The 21,151-nt window shown below is 46.8% G+C and overlaps 1 protein-coding gene across 2 annotated transcripts in view; it reads left to right on the top strand.

Annotated features, from left to right (window-relative positions):
* Nucleotides 1–1,960: 1,960 nt before the first annotated feature.
* The window catches only part of LOC119160872 (Na(+)/citrate cotransporter-like), a 61,040-nt gene continuing 41,849 nt past the window's right edge, over nt 1,961–21,151 (top strand). For both annotated transcript variants that reach the window (XM_075889832.1, XM_075889831.1), the window contains exons 1-2: nt 1,961–2,158; nt 19,213–19,331. In XM_075889832.1, coding sequence (XP_075745947.1) covers nt 2,083–2,158; nt 19,213–19,331 — 195 coding nt within the window. In that variant the 5' untranslated portion in view covers nt 1,961–2,082. The remainder of the gene's footprint in view (nt 2,159–19,212; nt 19,332–21,151) is intronic.

Raw genomic sequence — 21,151 nt, 5'->3', positions numbered from 1 at the left:
ATCAAACGGGAGTTGAAACCGGGCCTTGCGCATGGCAGTCGAATATTCCACCACAAAATCTAACCGGTGCACGTAACTCTTGAGCAAGAATACTCCACACGTCATGTCGGGAAAGGAATCATGCTAACATATATTTTACAGCTTGTTACAAATGTGGAGTAGCAATGAGGCGTCACACAATAGATATTTCTCAACGGGAGGGTCGTTGAATGCTTGCAACTCATGAACAAGGTATCACTCATGATTCATTATTTGTTGGGACATAAACCTCGCTAACAATGGATATTAGTATGATTTAACATCAACGGACACAGGATAACGCCATACACACACACACACACACACACACACACACACACATATATATATATATATATATATATATATATATATATATATATATATATATATATATATATATATATATATATATATATATATATATATATATATATATATATATATATATATATATATATATATATATATATATATATATATATATATATATATATATATATATATATATATATATATATATATATATATATACTGCATGAAAAAGTTTTTCCAATGGGCCCAACGTACTTAGGGAGAGATGAGACTGAACTTAGTACATTTCAGATTTCAGATTGCGGAAAAAAAATTTCGCGTTGGTGGCATTATCAATCAAGTTATCGAGGTCAAACGTCGCAGCTACCTCATTTTATCGAGAGTTATCGATGTTACGCTCTGAAGAGCGCCTCTTTATTGTCGACAAAATGTCCCTGATATAACTTCTGTCACAATAGGGGTGGGACTTTGACATAGAGACTCCAAGCTTTATCACAAGATTGTAAGATTAGGAATAGAAACAAGTTTAACCAACATCTTGAAAGCGGCATTGTTGGAACGAGATTACCCAACTTGTTTTGGCTACATTGTTTCTACGAACTGATGCGGAACTTGGCTGAATCGCCAAGTCGTGTTTATTATCGACTGAACCATCAGATTATCTCTCTCTCTCTCTCTCTCAGGCAGGGTTTGAGAGAGGTTTCGTCCACCATCTTATCGAGCGAATACGCGTTTTGCTGCTCCCTGCCCTGAAAACAAAACTGGCTGTATTCCTGGCTGCCCTCCTTATTTGAAAAATCGCAGTCTTCGCTGTTTTCTGCGCACTCGACGTCCACTGTCGACGCCGTCCTCACCACTCTGTTGCTGCGCTCTGATGAAGCGGAGAACGCTGAAAACCTCTCATGTGCAACCTTGATGCGGTGACGCCACCCACCAACAAATCACCGTGCCCAAACCGTTCCAAACGCACCAGCTATCACAGGCGTTCAAGGACGAACACCGCTACAAACATCGTGGTTATTGGTAGCCTGTATCACTGACGGATGCGTTGTTCTGGCTTTTTACCAGCGACCAACAAACTATTTTAGCTTAAAGCCATGGCACAGCCGTAGAACAGCCGTCACCCATCCACGTACCTCTTCTTGGCAAATCGTCAATCTCAGGCAACGCCAGGGATCAGGCATCGTCACTTTCATCAAGTGTTACAGCTACATCTGCGAGAACATCATCCCCGTCCAAGTTGTCACTGCCTGCTGACCATCACCATCATACGTCACCACGTCACTATTGTTGTCAACTCTTGCCCACAGATATATCGTTCTTTTCAGACAACGTCTACTCTGGACGCCTAAAGTTGGGTTTGTTGGAAAAGAGAGGAAGGAACGCTTGAACTGGAAAAACCAAAGAAGATATTGATAGTGGTGGTGACACTAAAACAACCACGCACTGCACTGCACACATTCGCACCCAACGCGCCAAAACGTTCGCTTGAGAGAAGGAGAGACCGTCGCACGCAACGTTCTGCGCGGAGGCAAAGCTCAACGCAGTAGGAACCGGTTGCACAGATCGCGGACAAACTCTTTCTCTCGACCGCGCACATACAGCGGATTCCCCCCGACAGCAGGAGCGATGGTCGGGCGGCGGTTCTCCCAAGCGAATTAGGACCGCTACAAACATCCTTTTCGGTGATTGTCGACGGAGCATCCTCCACGTGCGTTCTCTTCCCGTGTTAGCCGAGTGGTGTCGACAATGGTCACGGGCATCTTTTACGTGGAGAAGCCACCGAACGTGGACGGGGAGAGCTACAACGATGGGCGCTGCGGAGGTAAGCGAGATTGCGCTCGTTATTGGCACATGCCGCGTATCGTCGTTAATCGCTGTAGGAAAAATTGGTAATGAGCCTAGAAGCAGGCTGCCGGAACCGCTTTCATACGTAGAAGCACTGGTGGTCTTTGAGGCGTGCCATTGTTTACATTTACTTGCTCACGTGTACACGATTCACCAGTTCGCTGTGATGCGATCATCTCCGTCGAGTACGCCCTTAGCACTACTCAGAGCAAGCGTTGTCCCAGCAAAATAACTTTTTCTTTGTCAAGCCTTACTGTTACATCAGCCACGTCTAGGAATATCGCACGTACCTTTAGGACATACAGTCGAGGAAGTGGTCACTGTCTCGTAGTGTCTGTGTGTAGCTTCTTTAATTGATGAATATGTGTGGTTTAACGTGCAGAAACCACCATATGATTATGAGAGACGCCATAGTGAAGGCATACAGAAGTTTCAACTATGTGGGGTTCTTTAATTTGTACCCAAATGTGAGCACACGGGCCTACATCATTTTCGACTCCAACGAAACTGCAGCCGCCAAAGCTGGGATTCAATCCCGAAACCTGCGTGTCAGCAGCCGAGTATCTTGGCCACTAAACCACCGCAGTAAGGCCTCTGTAGCTTCTATATTGGTTTGATCGTTCAGATTCACTTTTGGGTCACATTCGTTTTAATGCATACAAATTATTAAATTTTCATTAGGTAATGAAACATTTATCGACCACGTTTTAGCGAGTTATTGTAAAGGTTATTCACTCTTTCATGAAAATGTTTATAAATACATGGAACCGCATGTTATGTAAACATTGCTTTTTAATGCGTCTAAACAAAAAATGTGATCGCTGAAAGGATATATGCTTCGATTTTACGCAGCTACTGAAATCGTGTGTAGCCTGTTTATTGTTTTCACAGCGACAATATAGCGCAGTAGCAGAGATAGATAAGAACGTTCACTCCATGCACTCGAGACAGTGCCGTATTTTTGTGTTTGTCGTTCATCGCGTGCTGCTGAAGCCACAATTCGACCACTGTGTATAACCTAACATTCACACTGGGTGAAGCAAAAACCGTACAGCGCATCACGCACAATCTAGCCTTCACGGACAACGTACAGTTTCGCATACTTCTCCAAAACGCACCAGTTGCAAATTGTGCAAAACGTTCAAGACACCTACACTGCACTTGAAGAGTCTATAGCAGCGTGCGCGCATTCATTTAACGTCTCGGTAAACACGTCTTCGTGGCACGTGTTACGAGGTCAACGCACGAAAACGACGTGCCTCGCGTTCGTCTGTCCTTGTGCTGAACACGTATTTCGCGTAGACGTATGCCGTGCGTACAAGTAATAATGCAACATCTACCTTTTGGGGTGTATACTTTCCCTCCTATCGCAATGGGCTCTCGACAAGAGTTTCAAGTGAAATGCCCTACCACAAGCTATAACAAAATCAAGTATGGTGCCCTTTGAAAAAGTCTACTGCACACGCGACGTCTTTCTAAAATTAGCACTTTCATGGTGCGCACTATTTGCTCTTACCACTTTTCATTTATAATCCAGCGAAATTTACAAGTTCATTGTAAACCTGAAAAACATTGGTTTCAATGAATAGTGGGCATTTCCGTTATGTTTAGCTATGTGAGGTAAAAGGTAGGCAGCATGAAATGGCACAGAGCCTTCAGTCCTTTGTTAAAAAGTTAGTATCACTATTTTTTCTCTAAGATCTCCTCAAACTCACAAAAAAAAAGAGTATGCCCAACTGACTAAAGAAAAACACAGCAGATGCGTGTTTGATACTCTATGCGTGTGCACCTTCAACATGGTGGCTAAAAGTGAAAGTATGAAAAATGTTTGCATCGAAAGTGATGACCCCATGTCCCATGCATGCATGATAGGAAGTAGATGGGACACTTCATCTTGAGTAAAAAACTTATTCAGCAAGCACAGCGTAGCTTCGCTTACTCTGCTCCACACCACGTTTGCCCAGCGAGCGGATGCGGCGGTGGGTTTTTCTAGCTAAGCGTACGAGTCCTTTCGCGTTCGTTTCGCAATAGGCGGAAGGCAGGAAGGCGAAATAAGGTAACACGAAAGGAAGCTTCGGGGGCTACCGGTAGACCGCACGCGCGGGAAAACTACGAACGATCGCTGAGTACGCCGTTTTGCGCTTTCATTCTTGTGCTCTTCGCCGTTGTTTCCGGGGATAGAAAAAAAAAGCGCTATGAGAAGCACTTGAAAGGCACGTACTGCAAATGCGAAGAGGCTTTGATTGCGGATTGAAACATGAGGGCAGAGAGCAAACTTCCTACTGAGCCTGACAATTGAGCGCGTTTCGAATAACATAAAAGCGGTGTAGGTAAACGTTCGCCATTGTTCTACGCAAGTTCACGCGAGTACCGGTAACGTTTAAATGAATTAGTATTATGTGTATATATTAACGATGTGTGAGCAAATAATCAAGAATTATGGCTGCTCGCTATGGACAGAATTGCTCAAGCCTTGGTTTCTCCCTTTTCAGAAGAGATTTACACGGCACACTCGGGAACAACGCATATAGAGCGGCAGTATAGCATAGGGGACAGACAATTGAGAAGCCCCGCCGCGGTGGTCTAGTGGCTAAGGTACTCGGCTGCGGACCCGCAGGTCGCGGGCTCGAATCCTGGTTGCGGCGGTTGCATTTCCGATGGAGGCGGAAATGTTGTTAGCCCGTGTGCTCAGATTTGGGTGCACGTTAAAGGACCCCAGGTGGTCAAAATTTCCAGAGACCTCCACTATGACGTCTCTCATATTCATATGGTGGTTTTGCTGGGACGTTATAAACCCCACATATCTATCTATCAGACAAATGAGAACATTCTTTATGACGTAAATGCTGAAACAGTGGCCTGAGTCAAAGCCCTGACGTGTTCCATGGCTTTAAAAAGGTAGCGAGGAGAGCGAGAGAAACCGCCGCTGTGCGGCCGAGGGACACTCTGCTCAGGCAATCAGATATGTAGGGTACATCTGAAGAGTGGCGTCAGGGTATTGATTCATTTGTGGGGTTTAACGTCCCAAAACCACGATATGATTGTGGTTTCAGGGTAGAATAGGTCAACATGTGAGTAGGGGATTGCTCGGCGTCATTGGGGGAAAAGAGAAGGAGTGCGAAAAAATTTGGAGGAAAGGAAAGGCCACCTTCTCGAGGAATGAGCACGCACAACATCGATCTCCAGACCAGAAGTACCTCTTCATCCATTAAAAAAGAAAGTCACAGAATACCCACGGAGTGAATAATCATGAGTGGTGCGAAGCACCTGTCGGTCTGTTTATTCATCTGTCTGTCTGTCTGTCTGTCTGTCTGTCTGTCTGTCTGTCTGTCTGTCTGTCTGTCTGTCTGTCTGTCTGTCTGTCTGTCTGTCTGTCTGTCTGTCTGTCTGTCTGTCTGTCTGTCTGACTGACTGTAGATATGCTGTGCTGGCTACGCCGGAGGAATGAACTGGCCTATAATATAAGGAGATCCATACGTAATGAAATGGTGGGCGCCCGGTGCTATTGAGCATCGCACCCTCTAACCGTGCCTCCCGCAGTGCAGGCGGACGTGGGCACGAGCCTGAAAAGTGGCCTCTCCTTTCCTATCTCTTTGACACTTCAGTTTTCTCTCCCCCTGCATGAACGGGCGTGCTGTCTATGTAAGATAAACGACGACGGAGGGATATTAGAGGTATCAGCTACAATGGTGACTTATATTAGAGTAGGCGGCAGATATTAGCCCTCTCATACCTTTACACAGGAATATTTATTGTTCTTCGCTATCAGGTATGTTACTTTTGTTCTACTCTCTCCCGCGCCTTGAAGATAACGCGATGATTGTACAAGATCGCCGTATTGACAAGTCCGCCAATCCTACTCGCGGTTTCTTTGGAGTCGATCGACGATAACACTGACACATGACAGCGACGGCCTTGAACGAATAGTCAGGCGGTTGGCGGTCAATTGTGTTTACGATCGTGAGCGTCGGCGACTGTCGCTCCTGGCCGCCTACTTCGAAGCAAGGGCACTTCTGTGTCTCTTTCTGTGGACACAAATTCTGAACTGCACGCTGACGCTTGTTTAGGAAAGGAAACACGAGACACTGTCGTAATCGGTGATAGCGTACACGTGACTCGAAACTTTATGATGTCTTTCTCCTCCATAGAGTATATTTACTGTCTGAAAAAAAAAAAAACGCTAGGCCTGCACGGAAGGCGCAGCACAGCCACAGCGAAAGCTAGAAGAGCGGCCTTTCAGGGCCTTTTCAAAACACTCATTGGGTAACTACTGCAAGAACACTTGCTTGATACCCATCAGGGCATTAATTATGAACTTTTGGGTAGTAGGCCGGCATTCGCTATGCTATGGTTCGTCATTCTTCTGAGAAGCGTGGTATCTGCTGAGCACTTCCAAGGAATTTCGTGCCAACTCTTCATGCAGTGGCTGATGATAATGAGGAATTATGGCTGAATTGGGTAGGTTCCACAGTTAATAGGGGAACAAGAACGAGATTTTTTGTTTGTTATGGGCTCGAGTATTGGACGGCCCACTCGTTACGCTATTCGAATTGTGCGACGACTGATTGTTCTTCCGCTGTTTTAAAACACTTAAAAATCGTATTAACGCGATTACTTCCCCGACATGAAGCCTGCTTAAGGCAAGTTTGCCAACAAGTCACAAGCACCGGCGTAGCTCAGCGGTAGAAAACTGGGCTGGCACCAGGCAGATCCGGGTTTCGAGCCCCACTGTGTGCTTGGTGGTAGGTTTTTTTTTTTTCTAATTTCGCGCGATGTGGTTACGGGCACCGGCGGCGGCGGCGGACAACTGCGCGTGACCCGAGTTGTGATCTCACATATACAGCTTTCGTTATAAAAAAACCAATTGGAAGTCTCTGCATACCCGTGTTCCGTCGCTTCTTTTCTGGCTCTTTGTCCTGCGTTGCGCTGCGTTAGTAAAGATTTGCCTTTTAGAGTACATTTTGCAATATGTTTCCTCCCTCTTAGCTCATCCCTGAAAAATAACGTCTTGCCTTGCGACTTCCCTCATGACTTGGAGAAATTCGTAAGACAGAGAAGCATACTGCTAAAGAACAATGCGAAAGCCATATAAAGCGCTGAATTTTTTCCGAATCACTCGTACTCGCGGCCAGAAACTTTCATGATTAAAAGTCTTATCGCTTGAGCAGAACACCTGCGAACAGTAAATATAAATAAATATTACGAATCGCATACGAATGGGTGGTTCATTTAGGCGAAAACCGACCTACCCTTCCCGGACAACGTTTAATTTTACAAGCAAATGAATGACGCATCCGTGACTTGAGCTCACGTCTCGAGCTTGGTTGGCACGTTCAACGGTAATACAATACGCGCTGATCGTCAGAATATACGTGTACGTGCTTCATCAGTACGTGAGCCAAGGATGCATTCCTCCTGCAGTTTTTAGCGTTTCCACTTAAGGAATGCTGGTTTTGTGGTTTAGCTGCGGTAAGTGGAGACTCATCAGTAATATTATATATAAGTAATATCATCAGTAATATATATATATATATATATATATATATATATATATATATATATATATATATATATATATATATATATATATATATATATATATATATATATATATATATATATATATATATATATATATATATATATATATATATATAGGGAATAAGATGCACGTAGTGATCTTATTGACATTTCGGCCACGGGTCCGGCCTTCATCAGAATACAGTTTATAGCACTAGGGCTGTTTATATACATGTGCATATTAATAAGATACAAATATGAAAACCGGCATGAGAGGCGATCTATGGGCATATATATATCCTAGTCACACAATTTGAAGGGCACCTGATACACGAGTAAAATATATCGTTTCCATGCGCGAGCACGTGGCGAGCACGTTTTTCACAAATAAAGGATAAAACGCAAGGAGGCCAACCGTTGTGCGCGAATCATCTGACACAGCACTGGTGGCTGGCCAAACAAGAAGTTGTGCTTCCCCTCAAAAGCCACCATCACCTCACGAGCGAGTGACGCAGGACTATCGCAACAAGGTTGGTTCGAAAAGTTGCCCGACAGACTCCACTACAAGAGGTTCGTCAATTCGACCTTCGCATTCAGCAAAGGACCCTCCAGATCCCTCAGCCAATGGTCACCGCTACAAGATTCGCAGCCATACCCAAACCGTGTGACAGGGACCTGCCGATTAACTAAAGACGTTGTCACCCGGTAAAAACACTTGTCGCCTCTGTTCAAAGGCATTATTAAGGTTACGGAAGGTTGTAGAAAAACGTGTTCGCAACGACCTACATGTAGATACCTTGAACACCTACTTAACCGCGTCTGTTGCACCTAAGGGTCTACGTATCATTGTGAAACCCGCCCTATCTAAGATGTCTCAGCAAAATATAGATAGGTGGGACAACATATTAAGAAATGCTTCACTACAACTCAACCGAGTTACCCTTGATCATTATCGTTCTTCAAGCAAAAAAAAAAATCTTGCACCAACAAAATCAAATGTCAGCGAATTTAAGCCTCTCGTCTAATAAATCCGCCTCACTAGAGGCATACGCATCTAGAAAGCATCGTGAAATTTACGCATTGAAAGTCAAGAAGATGTCACGGGACGGTGTTTGATGCCCTAGCCAGAACAATGCATGCAATTACGTCCCTTTGCAAACGAATCCGGCACAAGCTTACCCCAATACTTCTTTGTCACCTTCCATTGACAAAGATATCATCAAGGAGCAGAACAATATAGTAAATATTTCGGACCTTGTACTAACTGCTGAGGAGTGCAGTGTTCTGTGCCGCGGTTTCAATTGCTGTCCTGCCACAGGCGGTTACAGTGAATTTCAATTACTGAAAGACTTGGATAATTTTGCCCGCAACTTTTGCTTGCGCGAGTTTTTTCATGACCGGCAAAATACGAATGGTTCCACAAGCGCATTACCTTCTGGAAAACGTTGGGTACCTCCCTCACAACGAGACAGATACTTAGATATGTATATCAAAGCTGTACAACGAGACGTACTACAGTCGTATTGAAAGGAAACGCCGTTTCGCCGTAATTTATCCACCAGTGAAATGAAAGCACTAAGTGCCTTGTCCTGTCGCAACGACATCGTCATCAAGCCTGCGGACAAAGGTGGGGCTGTTGTCGTAATGAACAAGTCTCATTACGAAGCAGAGGCCAAAAGACAGCTCTCAGACACGAGTTTTTACAAGCGTCTGGATCACGACCCCACTGAACAATTTAAATCTCTTGTCCAGAGCACTTTGCTAGAGCATCTGGAAAACAAAAAGGTGCCTGACAATGCGATTCATTCTCTTATTCCCCTAAGTCCTGTTCCCGGTCGTTTTTACCTCTTACCTAAAATACACAAGATAAACAACCGCGGCCGTCCCATTATTTCAGGTATAGGTACTATCACAAAAAAATTGTCCAGCTATGTCGATTCCCTGATCAGTAGTATCCCACCGTCCCTTCCGTCTTACGTAAGGGACACTACCGACTTTGTTTCTGGTGTGAAGAGGTTTATTAGCCGTTAAAGACAGCGACGAGACAGCGTGATGAACCGTCCAGCGATCGGCACAGCAACGAACCGAAGCACGAGCCGAGAGGGCCGGGCGTTGGCGATGCTGCTCGCTGCAGGCACATCTTCTTCTTCACAATCGCCCCCGCTGAAAAAGGAGCCATCCTGGCGACTTAAGAAGTTTCAGGCAAAGGCTCATGGTACGGTTTCAGTCGGGAAACATGGACGATGTCACGTGCACGCCGGCGCATGTCGTCCGATCGGGAAACTGGTTCAATTAGGAAATTAACCGGAGAGGTTTTCTCCAAAACGGTGTAAGGCCCCTCGTACCGGGGGACAAGTTTCGAGGAGAGTCCCGGTGTTTGGTATGGGATGGCAAGCCACACAAGAGACCCTGGGGCGTAGCTGGGATCCGGAAGAGAGGTGCTACGGGTTTCTTTCTGGCGTTGTTGCTCTTCCGAGGTGAACGCACGGGCGAGCTGGCGGCACTCTTCGGCTTGTCTAGCAGCATCGGAGATAGGTGGACACTCGGAAGCATCAGGACGGTAAGGAAGTAGGGTATCAATTGTATGGGAAGGCTCACGTCCGTAAAGAAGAAAGAAAGGTGAGAATCCCGTGGTGGTTTGTATTGCGGTGTCATATGCGAACATGACGTATGGGAGAACACGGTCCCAGTTGCTATGATCAGATGCCACGTACATTGAGAGCATATCACCTAGCGTGCGGTTGAACCGTTCCGTTAGTCCGTTAGTCTGCGGGTGGTATGCTGTCGTTTTCCGATGAATGACGTGGCATTCCGAAAGCAGAGTTTCGACGACCTCGGAAAGGAAAGCGCGGCCTCTGTCACTAAGGAGCTCTCGAGGTGCACCATGTCGAAGGATAAAGCGTTGCAAAATGAAAGAGGCGACATCCTGAGCTGTAGCGCTCGGCAAAGCGTCTGTTTCGGCGTAGCGTGTCAGGTGGTCAACCGCCACTATAATCCACCGATTACCATCTGGTGTCAATGGAAGGGGACCGTAGAGGTCAACGCCGACGCAATCAAATGGCTTGGCAGGGCATGGAAGTGGCTGCAATGCGCCAGTCGCACGTGGCAGTGTTGATTTACGTCGCTGGCAGTCAGGACAGCACTGCACAAATTTACGTACAAAATTGTACATGCCGCGCCAGTAATAGCGATGGCGAAGGCGTTCATATGTTTTGAACACTCCGGCGTGGCCACATTGTGGATCGTCGTGAAGCGAGGCGCATACTTGCGATCGTAAAGTGCGTGGAATGACCAGCAACCACCGGCGGCCATCGGGAGCGTAGTTGCGTCGATGAAGAAGTTGATCGCGGATGGCGAAATGGAAAGCTTGACGTCGGAGGGATCGAGATACTGGAAGGTTGGGCGTGCCAGATAAATATTCGATAAGAGAGGCGATCCACGGGTCACGACGTTGTTCGGTGGCAATCGAGTCGAGATTTAGCGATGACAAGGTCTGGAGGCAAGTGTTTCCGCACGTCTGATCTGGTGGTAAAGGTGAGCGAGACAGGGCATCAGCGTCAGAGTGTTTGCGTCCGCAGCGGTATACGACGCGAATGTCGTACTCCTGGATGCGGAGTGCCCATCGCGCAAGGCGGCCAGAAGGGTCTTTCAACGTGGAGAGCCAGCAAAGCGCGTGGTGATCAGTTACTAGATCGAACGGGCGGCCGTATAAGTACGGCCGGAACTTTCCAAGCGCCCACACCAGAGCCAAACACTCTTTTTCTGTCACGCTGTAATTAGTTTCGGCTTTCGTCAGAGTGCGGCTAGCGTAGGCTACAACGTATTCTGAATAGCCGGGCTTTCGTTGAGCGAGGACCGCGCCTAGCCCGACGCCGCTGGCGTCGGTGTGCACTTCGGTAGGAGCCGTCGGGAAGAAGTGGCGAAGAATAGGTGGGGAAGTGAGCAGACGGTGCAGAGTAGTGAAGGCAACGTCACATGCAGGGGACCAGGAAGTGAGGTTCACGTCACCGCGAAGAAGCTGGGTTAACGGTGACATGATAGATGCAAAATTTCGAACAAAGCGCCGGAAATAGGAGCATAGGCCTACAAAGCTGCGAAGTTCTTTCATGGTCGTCGGCTTGGGAAATTCTGCGACTGCTCGAAGTTTTGCTGGGTCTGGTAATACGCCGTGCTTGGACACGATGTGACCTAGGATGACGAGCTCGCGTGCAGCGAAGCGGCATTTTTTCAGGTTAAGCTGCAGACCAGCGTTGGTCAGACAGCTCAAAACGTGCCTGAGGCGAAGGAGGTGCGTAGGAAATTCGTGGGAGAAAACCACGACATCGTCGAGGTAACAGAGGCACATATTCCATTTGAGGCCACGTAGCGTATTATCCATAAGACGTTCAAACGTGGCAGGCGCGTTACAAAGCCCAAAGGGCATGACGTTAAATTTATATAGTCCGTCTGGTGTAATAAATGCCGTTTTTTGGCGATCGGCTTCTGCCATTGGGACTTGCCAGTAGCCAGACCGCAAATCTAGTGACGAGAAAAATTCTGCTCCGTGAAGGGTGTCAATGGCGTCATCAATGCGCGGCAAAGGATAGATGTCCTTGCGGGTTATCTTATTCAAACGACGATAGTCCACGCAAAATCGGATAGATCCGTCTTTCTTACGCACCAGGACGACGGGAGACGCCCAGGGACTGTGGGATGGTCGAATGACGTCTCTACGAAGCATATCTTCAACTTGATCGTTGATGACGCGGCGCTCTTCAGCGGAGACACGGTATGGTCTTTGACGCAGTGGCTGGTGTAGGCCGGTGTCAACATGATGTTAGACTTGTGATGTGCTGTCCAGTTGAGGTTGCGACACATCGAACGAACTCCTGAACTCATGCAGAAGATTCAGCAGGTCGGCATGTTCGGTGGGAGTGAGAGTGTCGGCGATGGCGCTGGAAAACGTATCATCGGACGACTCCCCGAGTGCCGACAGTGCTTTGGGGTGGTCGCAGTAGTCGTCCGGGACATCAAACAAAAACGAAGGGTCGAGATCCTGCACGCGGCCGAGACATTCCCCCGCAAGCAATGTGACAGGTGTGGAAAGCGGATTGCTTACGAACATGTTGCTTCTTTCGGCGGCAAGATCAATTGTTGCGAAAGGCAGCGGCAAAGCTCGACGACTTTTGAAGATATCGGAAGGCATAAAAAGAACTGTAGCGTCAGTGTAGGCGTTGCATGAAACGGGAACAAGGGCGAAATTTCCAGGCGGAATATCGGTATCTTCATGAACGAGCAACTTCGGCGGCTGATGAGGAGCGTCCAGTAATGGGACATCACACAAGGGTGAAAACTCAACTTCGGCGCGTGCGCAGTCTATGACGGCATTATGGCGGGATAGGAAGTCCCACCCGAGGATGACGTCATGCGAACAGACAGGAAGAACAATAAACTCCACGATGTAAAGAATGCCTTCGATGGAGACTCTTGCAGAGCAGGCTGCGAGAGGCGTTACTTGCTGTGCGCTTGCGGTGTGAAGCGACAGTCCCGAAAGCGGCGTCGTTACTTTGCGTAATAAACGGCAGAGATTAGCGGCAATAACAGAAACAGCGGCGCCAGTGTCGACAAGGGCGAAAGTACAATAACCTTCAACAGTTACTGCGACCACGTTAGCAGGAGAGGAGCGAGGGCTTAGACAGTTCGAAAACGGCGCAGTTCTTGCCTCTTGAACTGCGTTGCTTAGTTTTCCTGGTCAGAAGGTCTGGGCCGGCGACGCATTGGGGAGGGCGATCGCCGACGAGGAGAGGGTGCGCGCGGCGTCACGAAGTCGGGGTCGTTAGGAGGGGCATAGCGAGGGAACGAGACCGGCCCGTATTGCGCGAAGGGTTGGCTGCCGGGTTGCGACGATCGGACATAGTCGCCGACCGTCTCAGGTCGACGGCGGCAGTAGCGGGCAACGTGTCCGGGAGTAAAGCAGGCGTAGCATATCGGTCGGTTATCGCGCGTCCTCCAAGAAATGGCTACTGGTGGTGCCGCCCAAGGTGCAGTATAAGCAGCCGGGTGTGCGGGCTGCGGGCGCGAGGTATAGGGTGGTTGCGGAAGCCTACGCACAGCGTCTGCATATGTGAACGGCGCTGCTACAGGCTGCATCACTTGCGAGCAGGCGACAGGAGGAGCCACAGGCTGCGCTGCATACGTTAGGGGCGCGGCCACAGGCTGCACGGCTGGCGGATAGGCGACAGGAGGGCCTACCAGCTGCGCGGCACTCTGGCAGTGGGCAAGGCTGGATAGAGGCGGCTCGTGGTGCGCAACAGGAACAGCTTGGGCAACCTCTTCCGAAATAGCAGTGCGAAGCGGGGCAGGTAGACGGGTGGTGGTCTCGTGAGTTAAGGGCACTAGGGAAAGTTGGCGGGCGACTTCCTCACAGACGAAGGCTCGAACTTGCTGAAGCAGCGGTGAATTGTCCGGCAGGGTGTCGAAACTGCACAGTGACTGACCACCATGCTGAGGCTGCCGAGTCAGAGTGCGTTGCTTGTTCAACTCGTCGTAGCTCTGACACAAGCTGACGACTTCGGAAACTGTGCTCGGATTCCTTGCCAAGAGCATTTGAAATGCGCCGTCGTCGATGCCCTTCAGGATGTTTTTAACCTTGTCAGATTCGGGCATGGTGTCATTCACACGTCGGCAAAGGTCGACGACGTCCTCAATATAGCTGGTAAAGGTCTCGCCAGTCTGCTGAGAGCGGACGCGCAAGCGCTGTTCTGCCCTCTGCTTGCGGACAGCCGGCCGACCGAACACTTCAGCACATGACGTCTTGAAGACGCTCCATGTGGGGATGTTGTGTTTGTGGTTATTAAACCACAATTCGGCGACGCCAGTGAGATAAAATATCACGTGGCCCAGCTTGTCGGCTTCATCCCACTTATTGTTGGCGCTCACCAGTTCGTAGTGCTCGAGCCAGTCTTCTACGTCGGTCCCATCCGCACCGCTGAAGACCTTCGGCTCCCGTAGCCTGGGATGGCCAGGGCAGTTGAACTGGAGCGAAGGCGTCGATGTAGTGGCGTTGGTAGTCATGACAGGTGGTAGCGTGCGGCTTTGCAGCTCCAGGGTGTAGCAACGGGGATTAACAGCACCTTCCACCAAATGTGAAGAGGTTTATTAGCCGTTAAAGACAGCGACGAGACAGCGTGATGAACCGTCCAGCGATCGGCACAGCAACGAACCGAAGCACGAGCCGAGAGAGCCGGGCGTTGGCGATGCTGCTCGCTGCAGGCACATCTTCTTCTTCACACTGGTATAATTGATCTGATTATTCCTCAAGGTTCCTTTTTGGTCACGCTAGACGTAGCGTCTTTATACACCAACATTCCACATGTAGATGGAATAGCGGCAGTCGGCAGGTCCTATGAAGCAGCATCACCGGGTAAATTTATTGACAGCAACACATTAGCAGTATTGCTCAGGCTCATTTTAGAGCTCAATAACGTTCAATTTGAAGGGCAACACTATGTGCAAGTTAGCGGCACGTCAATGGGTACGCGTATTGGACCCAACTACGCCAATATATTCATGGCCAGCTTGACAGTGAATTTTTGCAAACCCGTGTGCTGAAACCTTTTTATTATAAACTATACATCGATGACATTTTCCTTATTTGGCCGCATGGTGAACAGGAGTTGCTTTCCTTCATATCTGACTTTAATGATGCCCATCCATCTATATAATTATCTCACGCCTATTCCATATTAACGCTTAGTTTTCTTGATGTAATTCTTTTGGTTGTAAATGATAAGCTATCCACTGCTCTATACAGGAAGCCACCAGACAGGCAACAGTATTTACACTTTGACAGTAGTCACGTGAAACATTGCAAAACTAGCATCCCTTACAGTCAGGCCTTACGCTTTAAGAGAATCTGCTCAGATCAATCAGAGTTTCAAAAAAAAATTGCAGAACACTAAAGGAGGCTCTAGTCACACAAAAATATCCGCCGCAATTAATTGATGACGCAATAAAACGTGCCGACATGCATAATCGTAGGACGCTGTTGTGCGCTGCTAAAAACTCGACTCCCTCACCGCAGACAAACTTAGTCGACTAAGTTTCGCGTGTTTCGAATGTGTTGAGAAAGTACCACAATATTCTAACGCAAAGTGAACGCTTAAGAACCACTTTCACCGAACCACCTAAAGCAGTGTATCGCAAAGCTAAAGCTATTCGAGACATACTCTCATCATTGTCATCGTCAAAAGCAGACAGTCCTGACATGATCGGGTGCCATCCTTGCCAAAAGCCGTGATGCAAAGTATGCCCGTACATGCGCACATGCCAACAAGTCACCAGTACTGGTTCCAACTTTTCCTTAAAAATCAAAGGCAATCTTGACTGCGATTCTAAGAACGTGATATACATGATAGAATGTGCGCTATGTGAAATACAGTACATTGGTCAAACAGAAGGGCCTATTAGACTGCGTTTTAACAACCACAAATCTCATGCTAACACTTTGCCCCACTTGCCCATTTCAAGACACGTGCACCTCCCTGACCACTCTTTTAAAAATCTACAGGTCACATTACTAAAATCTGGTTTCCGCACAAATTATGATAGAGAAGCCCGCGAATGATTCCTCATCTATGAGTTCGACGGCGTCGCATCCGGTCTAAATGAAAACGTAGGAAAACTTAGTTGCCTATCTGCGTAACCTGTATCACCCTGTCCATCTTTTTTCAACCTTGCTCAGCAAGTCGCACTACATTGTCTGTATCGGTTGATTACGTAGCAGCTTTGTAACGTCTTTGTGATTTTTTGTTATTATTTTAGTATTTTTTCTTCTTTTCCCCTTTGCTATTACCGGTCTTCATGTTATGTGCTTTATCTTTTATGTGTTTTATCTTTTATTTGTAAACAACGTGCTCGTGCATGGCAACGATATCTTGTTACTCGTGTAACAGGTGCCCTTCAAATTGTGTGACTTGCATATATATCGCCTTTCATGCCAGTTCTCATATTGGTAGAAATCTTCGGAGCCCTCCACTACGGCGTCTCTCATAATCATATGGTGGTTTTGGGACGTTAAACCCCACAAATCAATCAATCAACCAGTTCTCATATTTTTATCTTATTGATATGCACATGTATATAAACAGCACTCGTGCCATAAACTGTATTCTGATTTCTGATGAAGGCCAGACTCGTGGCCGAAACGTCAATGAAATCACTTCGTACGTGCGTCTTTTTACCTACGGTAATCTCACCCGGACCCGACCCAGCATCACTTTTGTTTTTGGTATATATATGTGTATATATATATATATATATATATATATATATATATATATATATATGAAATGAAAAAAAAATAGAGTACGACGCACGTTAGTTTTGCATGGTCCACGGTATAGTTGCTGACTGACGTTTCGGCCTTTGTGAGTCGAAACGTCAGTCAGTGAGTCAACGCATCAAGAAAAAAAAAGGCTTAAGGTCTTCTTGCTCCTTTGTCTACTCTTCCACCCCCCTCCCCCCACTTACCCTGACCCTGGTGTAGCTTTCAGGGCACTTGTTGGTTGGGACGGACGGGAAAGAGGGCGGGAAAAGTTCATAAAGTGTGCACAAATCCCAGTAACTTCGCTTCACTCGTACAGGATGGTGTAAAAAATTTCTTCGACATTTGATTCGTGAGGTGATGAACTCTGATTGTAAGGCAAGTAAGGTCGTTGAATGTTCACTCAGAGAAGTGTCGCAGGGCCTTTTAAGTATGTTATACTAAATGTTCAAGGTCATAGCGATCGTACTGAGCTGTGTGAGCTAGCCTGAGCGATTTTGTCTTCGCCTGACAGCTTTTAGTTTTTTTATTCATTGTACGCTCCATCTTTTTATCTATTCCTGTGACAATTTGCCCTTTTAATCCTGGATATTTCCCTGTGCAGTTTTGAACTGGTAACACGAGAAAAAAGAAAGGCAACACAACCTGTCTTTAGTAATTTTTACAACCGTAGCCACACTCTGCCCATTCAATGCGTTAGCTAGCTATGTTCCAGGAAGCTATCAATCCACGTGTCATGACGCTCTCGTCCCCTGATTCGCTCGGGCTTTGAGGCCACATTAGTCAGATGAAGAAAGGTTGCGCATACTTATGTTCAGATGAGGTAAGAGGGCAAAGACGAAGGACACTGCGTAAGAAGGACGAATTACGAACCAAAATTGGCGCAGAGAGAGGGATGTGCTTTTCAATGTGAAGCAGTCGCGATAACCTGCAGTCTGCATCTTTTTTTCTTACCTGCTTATCTTACCCTTTTTCTTCTTCTGGACGCATGCTCCATGGCCGACCCACCTCAAGTGATGGCGGTAATGCGTGCGCGTGCAGTTTGTGTGTTTACAGACCCTTATTGGTGTCTGCGAAGGCGAACACTTTACCTGGCGATAAGAAGTGTTGCCTCCGTTATCTGGAGCCGTCGTCACAGCACGTCGAGACGCTCCGACTCTCGGTCACGTGTACAAACTTTGACGAAAAAGAAAAGCCATGTTGTCAGACTCGTGGCAGAAGTAGCCGCTGCAGTCGCAAAGGTAAGAGGAAAGATTCACGCTGCCAGGTCGGAAGTTGGATAGCCTGTTTTGTTCTCAAAATTACGGTCGGCGCAACGGAAATGCGTGGTCGAAGATTCCGCACGAACTCTAAAATCCGGGTTGCTTTGTTTTCTTTATTTGATATTATTAATCAATCTGCAGGCACGTTGATGCCGATGATACGTTTTCGCGTTTGATTTGGCATAGAAGGCTCTCACCATAAATAAAGTATGAACCAACAAAGTGCACAGTCCTTTTTTGGTTCTCTTCTATGGTGGTCCAATTCTCTGGTAGTTCACTTCTCTGGTAGTCCAATTTCCCAGACAACTTTATAATTTACAAGAATAGCTTTATATCTGTGGATAACCGTAGACAAAGCAGACAATCACCGACGACGGCAATTTGTTAGCAATGTGGATGTCAGTATTTCTGTCGACATACATACATACATACATACATACATACATACACACATACATACATGCATACATACATACATACATACATACATACATACATACATACATACATACATACATACATACATACATACATACATACATACATACATACATACATACATACATACAAACATACATACGTACATACATACATACATACATACATACATACATACATACATACATACATACATACATACATACATACATACATACATACATACATACATACATACATACATACATACATACATACATACATACATATTCTCGAGCTAAAATAACATTGCAAGTGTTTACGTTTTGAGAATACAGCTTTAGCTTCAAGATGTTGCATGTGTCATTATTTTCGGGAACCCCTGCCAGAGGATGACACAGCGCTAAGGTTTCTGAAAAGTATTTGGGAATCTCTGAAGGCGGAGACCTTCGATTTGAGGTGCTGTTGTTGAGGAAGTGGTGAACCCCTTTAGAGATATTTCTCTTGACTTGATCGTTTCCGTTTCAGCCAGGGCCGGCCAAAAAATGCAGGCAGCGTTCGGTGTGCTCAAGGAGTTCTGGCGTCTCCTGTACATCGTATGTGTTCCGCTTCTCCTTCTTCCAGTGGCAGCATGCATCGGAGGAAAGGTACGTGCCGCTTGTGCTCTCAAACAGTTGCGAATCTAACTACTACACGTTTTCTTTGACTTCTTGTAAGCGTTGGCCTCTGTTTCTATAGGTTCTATAGGTTTCCTATAGTTTCTCCTATAGGAAAATCACAAGACCACGGCTGATCACTCGTAGTCCTCTTTTTCTTCATATCATTTTTTCCTTGTGTTCGTCCAACTGTATGCGCGTCCTAGAGAGGTGTGTATCTGTAAAAAAAAATTGACAGATTCTACGTACCATGGGAATCAATTATATGCGATGCACGAATGAAAAATGATGATAAATGTCTTTATAAATCAGCACAACGTTATGAGCTGAAGGTAAATGATTCCGTACATGTATTCCGTGTCATGATTATCATGTTTGGATGTGTCGTTTATCTTCGTCATCTAATCACGTCACGTGATACCAAAATTGGTATGTGTGGAGCTAGCAAAACAGCCGCAAGCACGCTATGAGCATGGTATGTTGTCATGTTCTTACATGAAACGCGTGTCAGGATTATCATTTTTGCGCAAGTCATATATTTCTTCATCCATTGACGTCACGTAACAGCGAATTCGGTATATGTGAAGCTTGTGAAACGGCCGCGAGCGCATCATGAAGGGCCCAATATACTCCTATGTAGTGTTGACGCGCGCGCACGCTGGCTACAGAGACGCTACGTTAGCAAAACGCGAGCACTCTATGGATTGACGCCAGGCGCGACCAGCGTCCGTCGGCGCGGCCCGACGGCAACTAGCGCGATATGCGACGTGCTGCATTGCGCGCCAGTGCGTTACCCAGAGGGCAAGCACTGCGTCTCTCTCTTTTCGTGACGGAGGGACGCCGGCGCGCTGAAACGCGCATGCGTCAACGCAATGCAGTGCCGCACGCGCCTGTGAGTATATGGCAGGACCTGCGCTTGGCGTGGCAACGCCGGCGTGAAGCGACAAAATGAACGCGGGCGAGCATGCGCACCGCGACACGTCGAAATGTGTTGGCGCCTTGACTGTGGCATGTAGTCATGTTCTCACGTGACACGCATCTCATGATTATCATGTTTCAACCAGTCACATACGTTCGTCATCCACTTACGTCATGTAATGGCAAATTTGGCATATGCATATACATCCAGCGAAACGGCCGCGAGCGCAGCATCAGTGGGGCATGTAGCCATGCTGTTACATGACACGTATGGCGCGATTGCCATGTCTGGTTGTGTCATTCACCTATGTTGTCTGTTTGCGTCACGTGATACCGAGTTTGGTACATGTGCGACTAGCGAAATGGCCACGAGGGATTCATGAGCGTAACATGTAGTCATGTTTTTACATGACACGCATCTCGTGTTTATCATGTGTGCACCAGTATCATACATTCGTCATACATTCGCGTCCCGTAATACAAAATTTGGTATAAGTGAAGCTAGCAAAACGGCCACCAGCGCATCATGAGCGTAGCATGTAGTCATGTAGTTACATGACACGGATCTCATGACTATCATGTTTGCACCAGTCACATACCTTCGTCATCGATTCACGTACTGTAATACCGAATTCGGTATATGTGACGCCAGCGAAACAGCCACGAGCGCATCATGAGCGTGGCATGTAGTTGTTACATGACACGCATGACATGATTTCCATGTTAGGTTCTGTCGCTTGTGTTCACCATGCAATCAAGTAATGCCATACCAGTTTTGAAACATGCCATGTGAACAAATCTACCGTAAGAGCTGCAGGACCATGAAATGTAAATATTGACATTTATGACATGCATGTCACGATTTTCATGTTACGACCAGACAAATAAGTTCT

This window comes from Rhipicephalus microplus, chromosome 3, assembly GCF_043290135.1.
Source record: "Rhipicephalus microplus isolate Deutch F79 chromosome 3, USDA_Rmic, whole genome shotgun sequence".
Classification (NCBI taxonomy): Eukaryota; Metazoa; Arthropoda; class Arachnida; order Ixodida; family Ixodidae; genus Rhipicephalus; species Rhipicephalus microplus.
The sequence above is the reverse complement of the archived record's forward strand: the minus strand, read 5'-3'. Positions and strand labels throughout refer to the sequence as shown.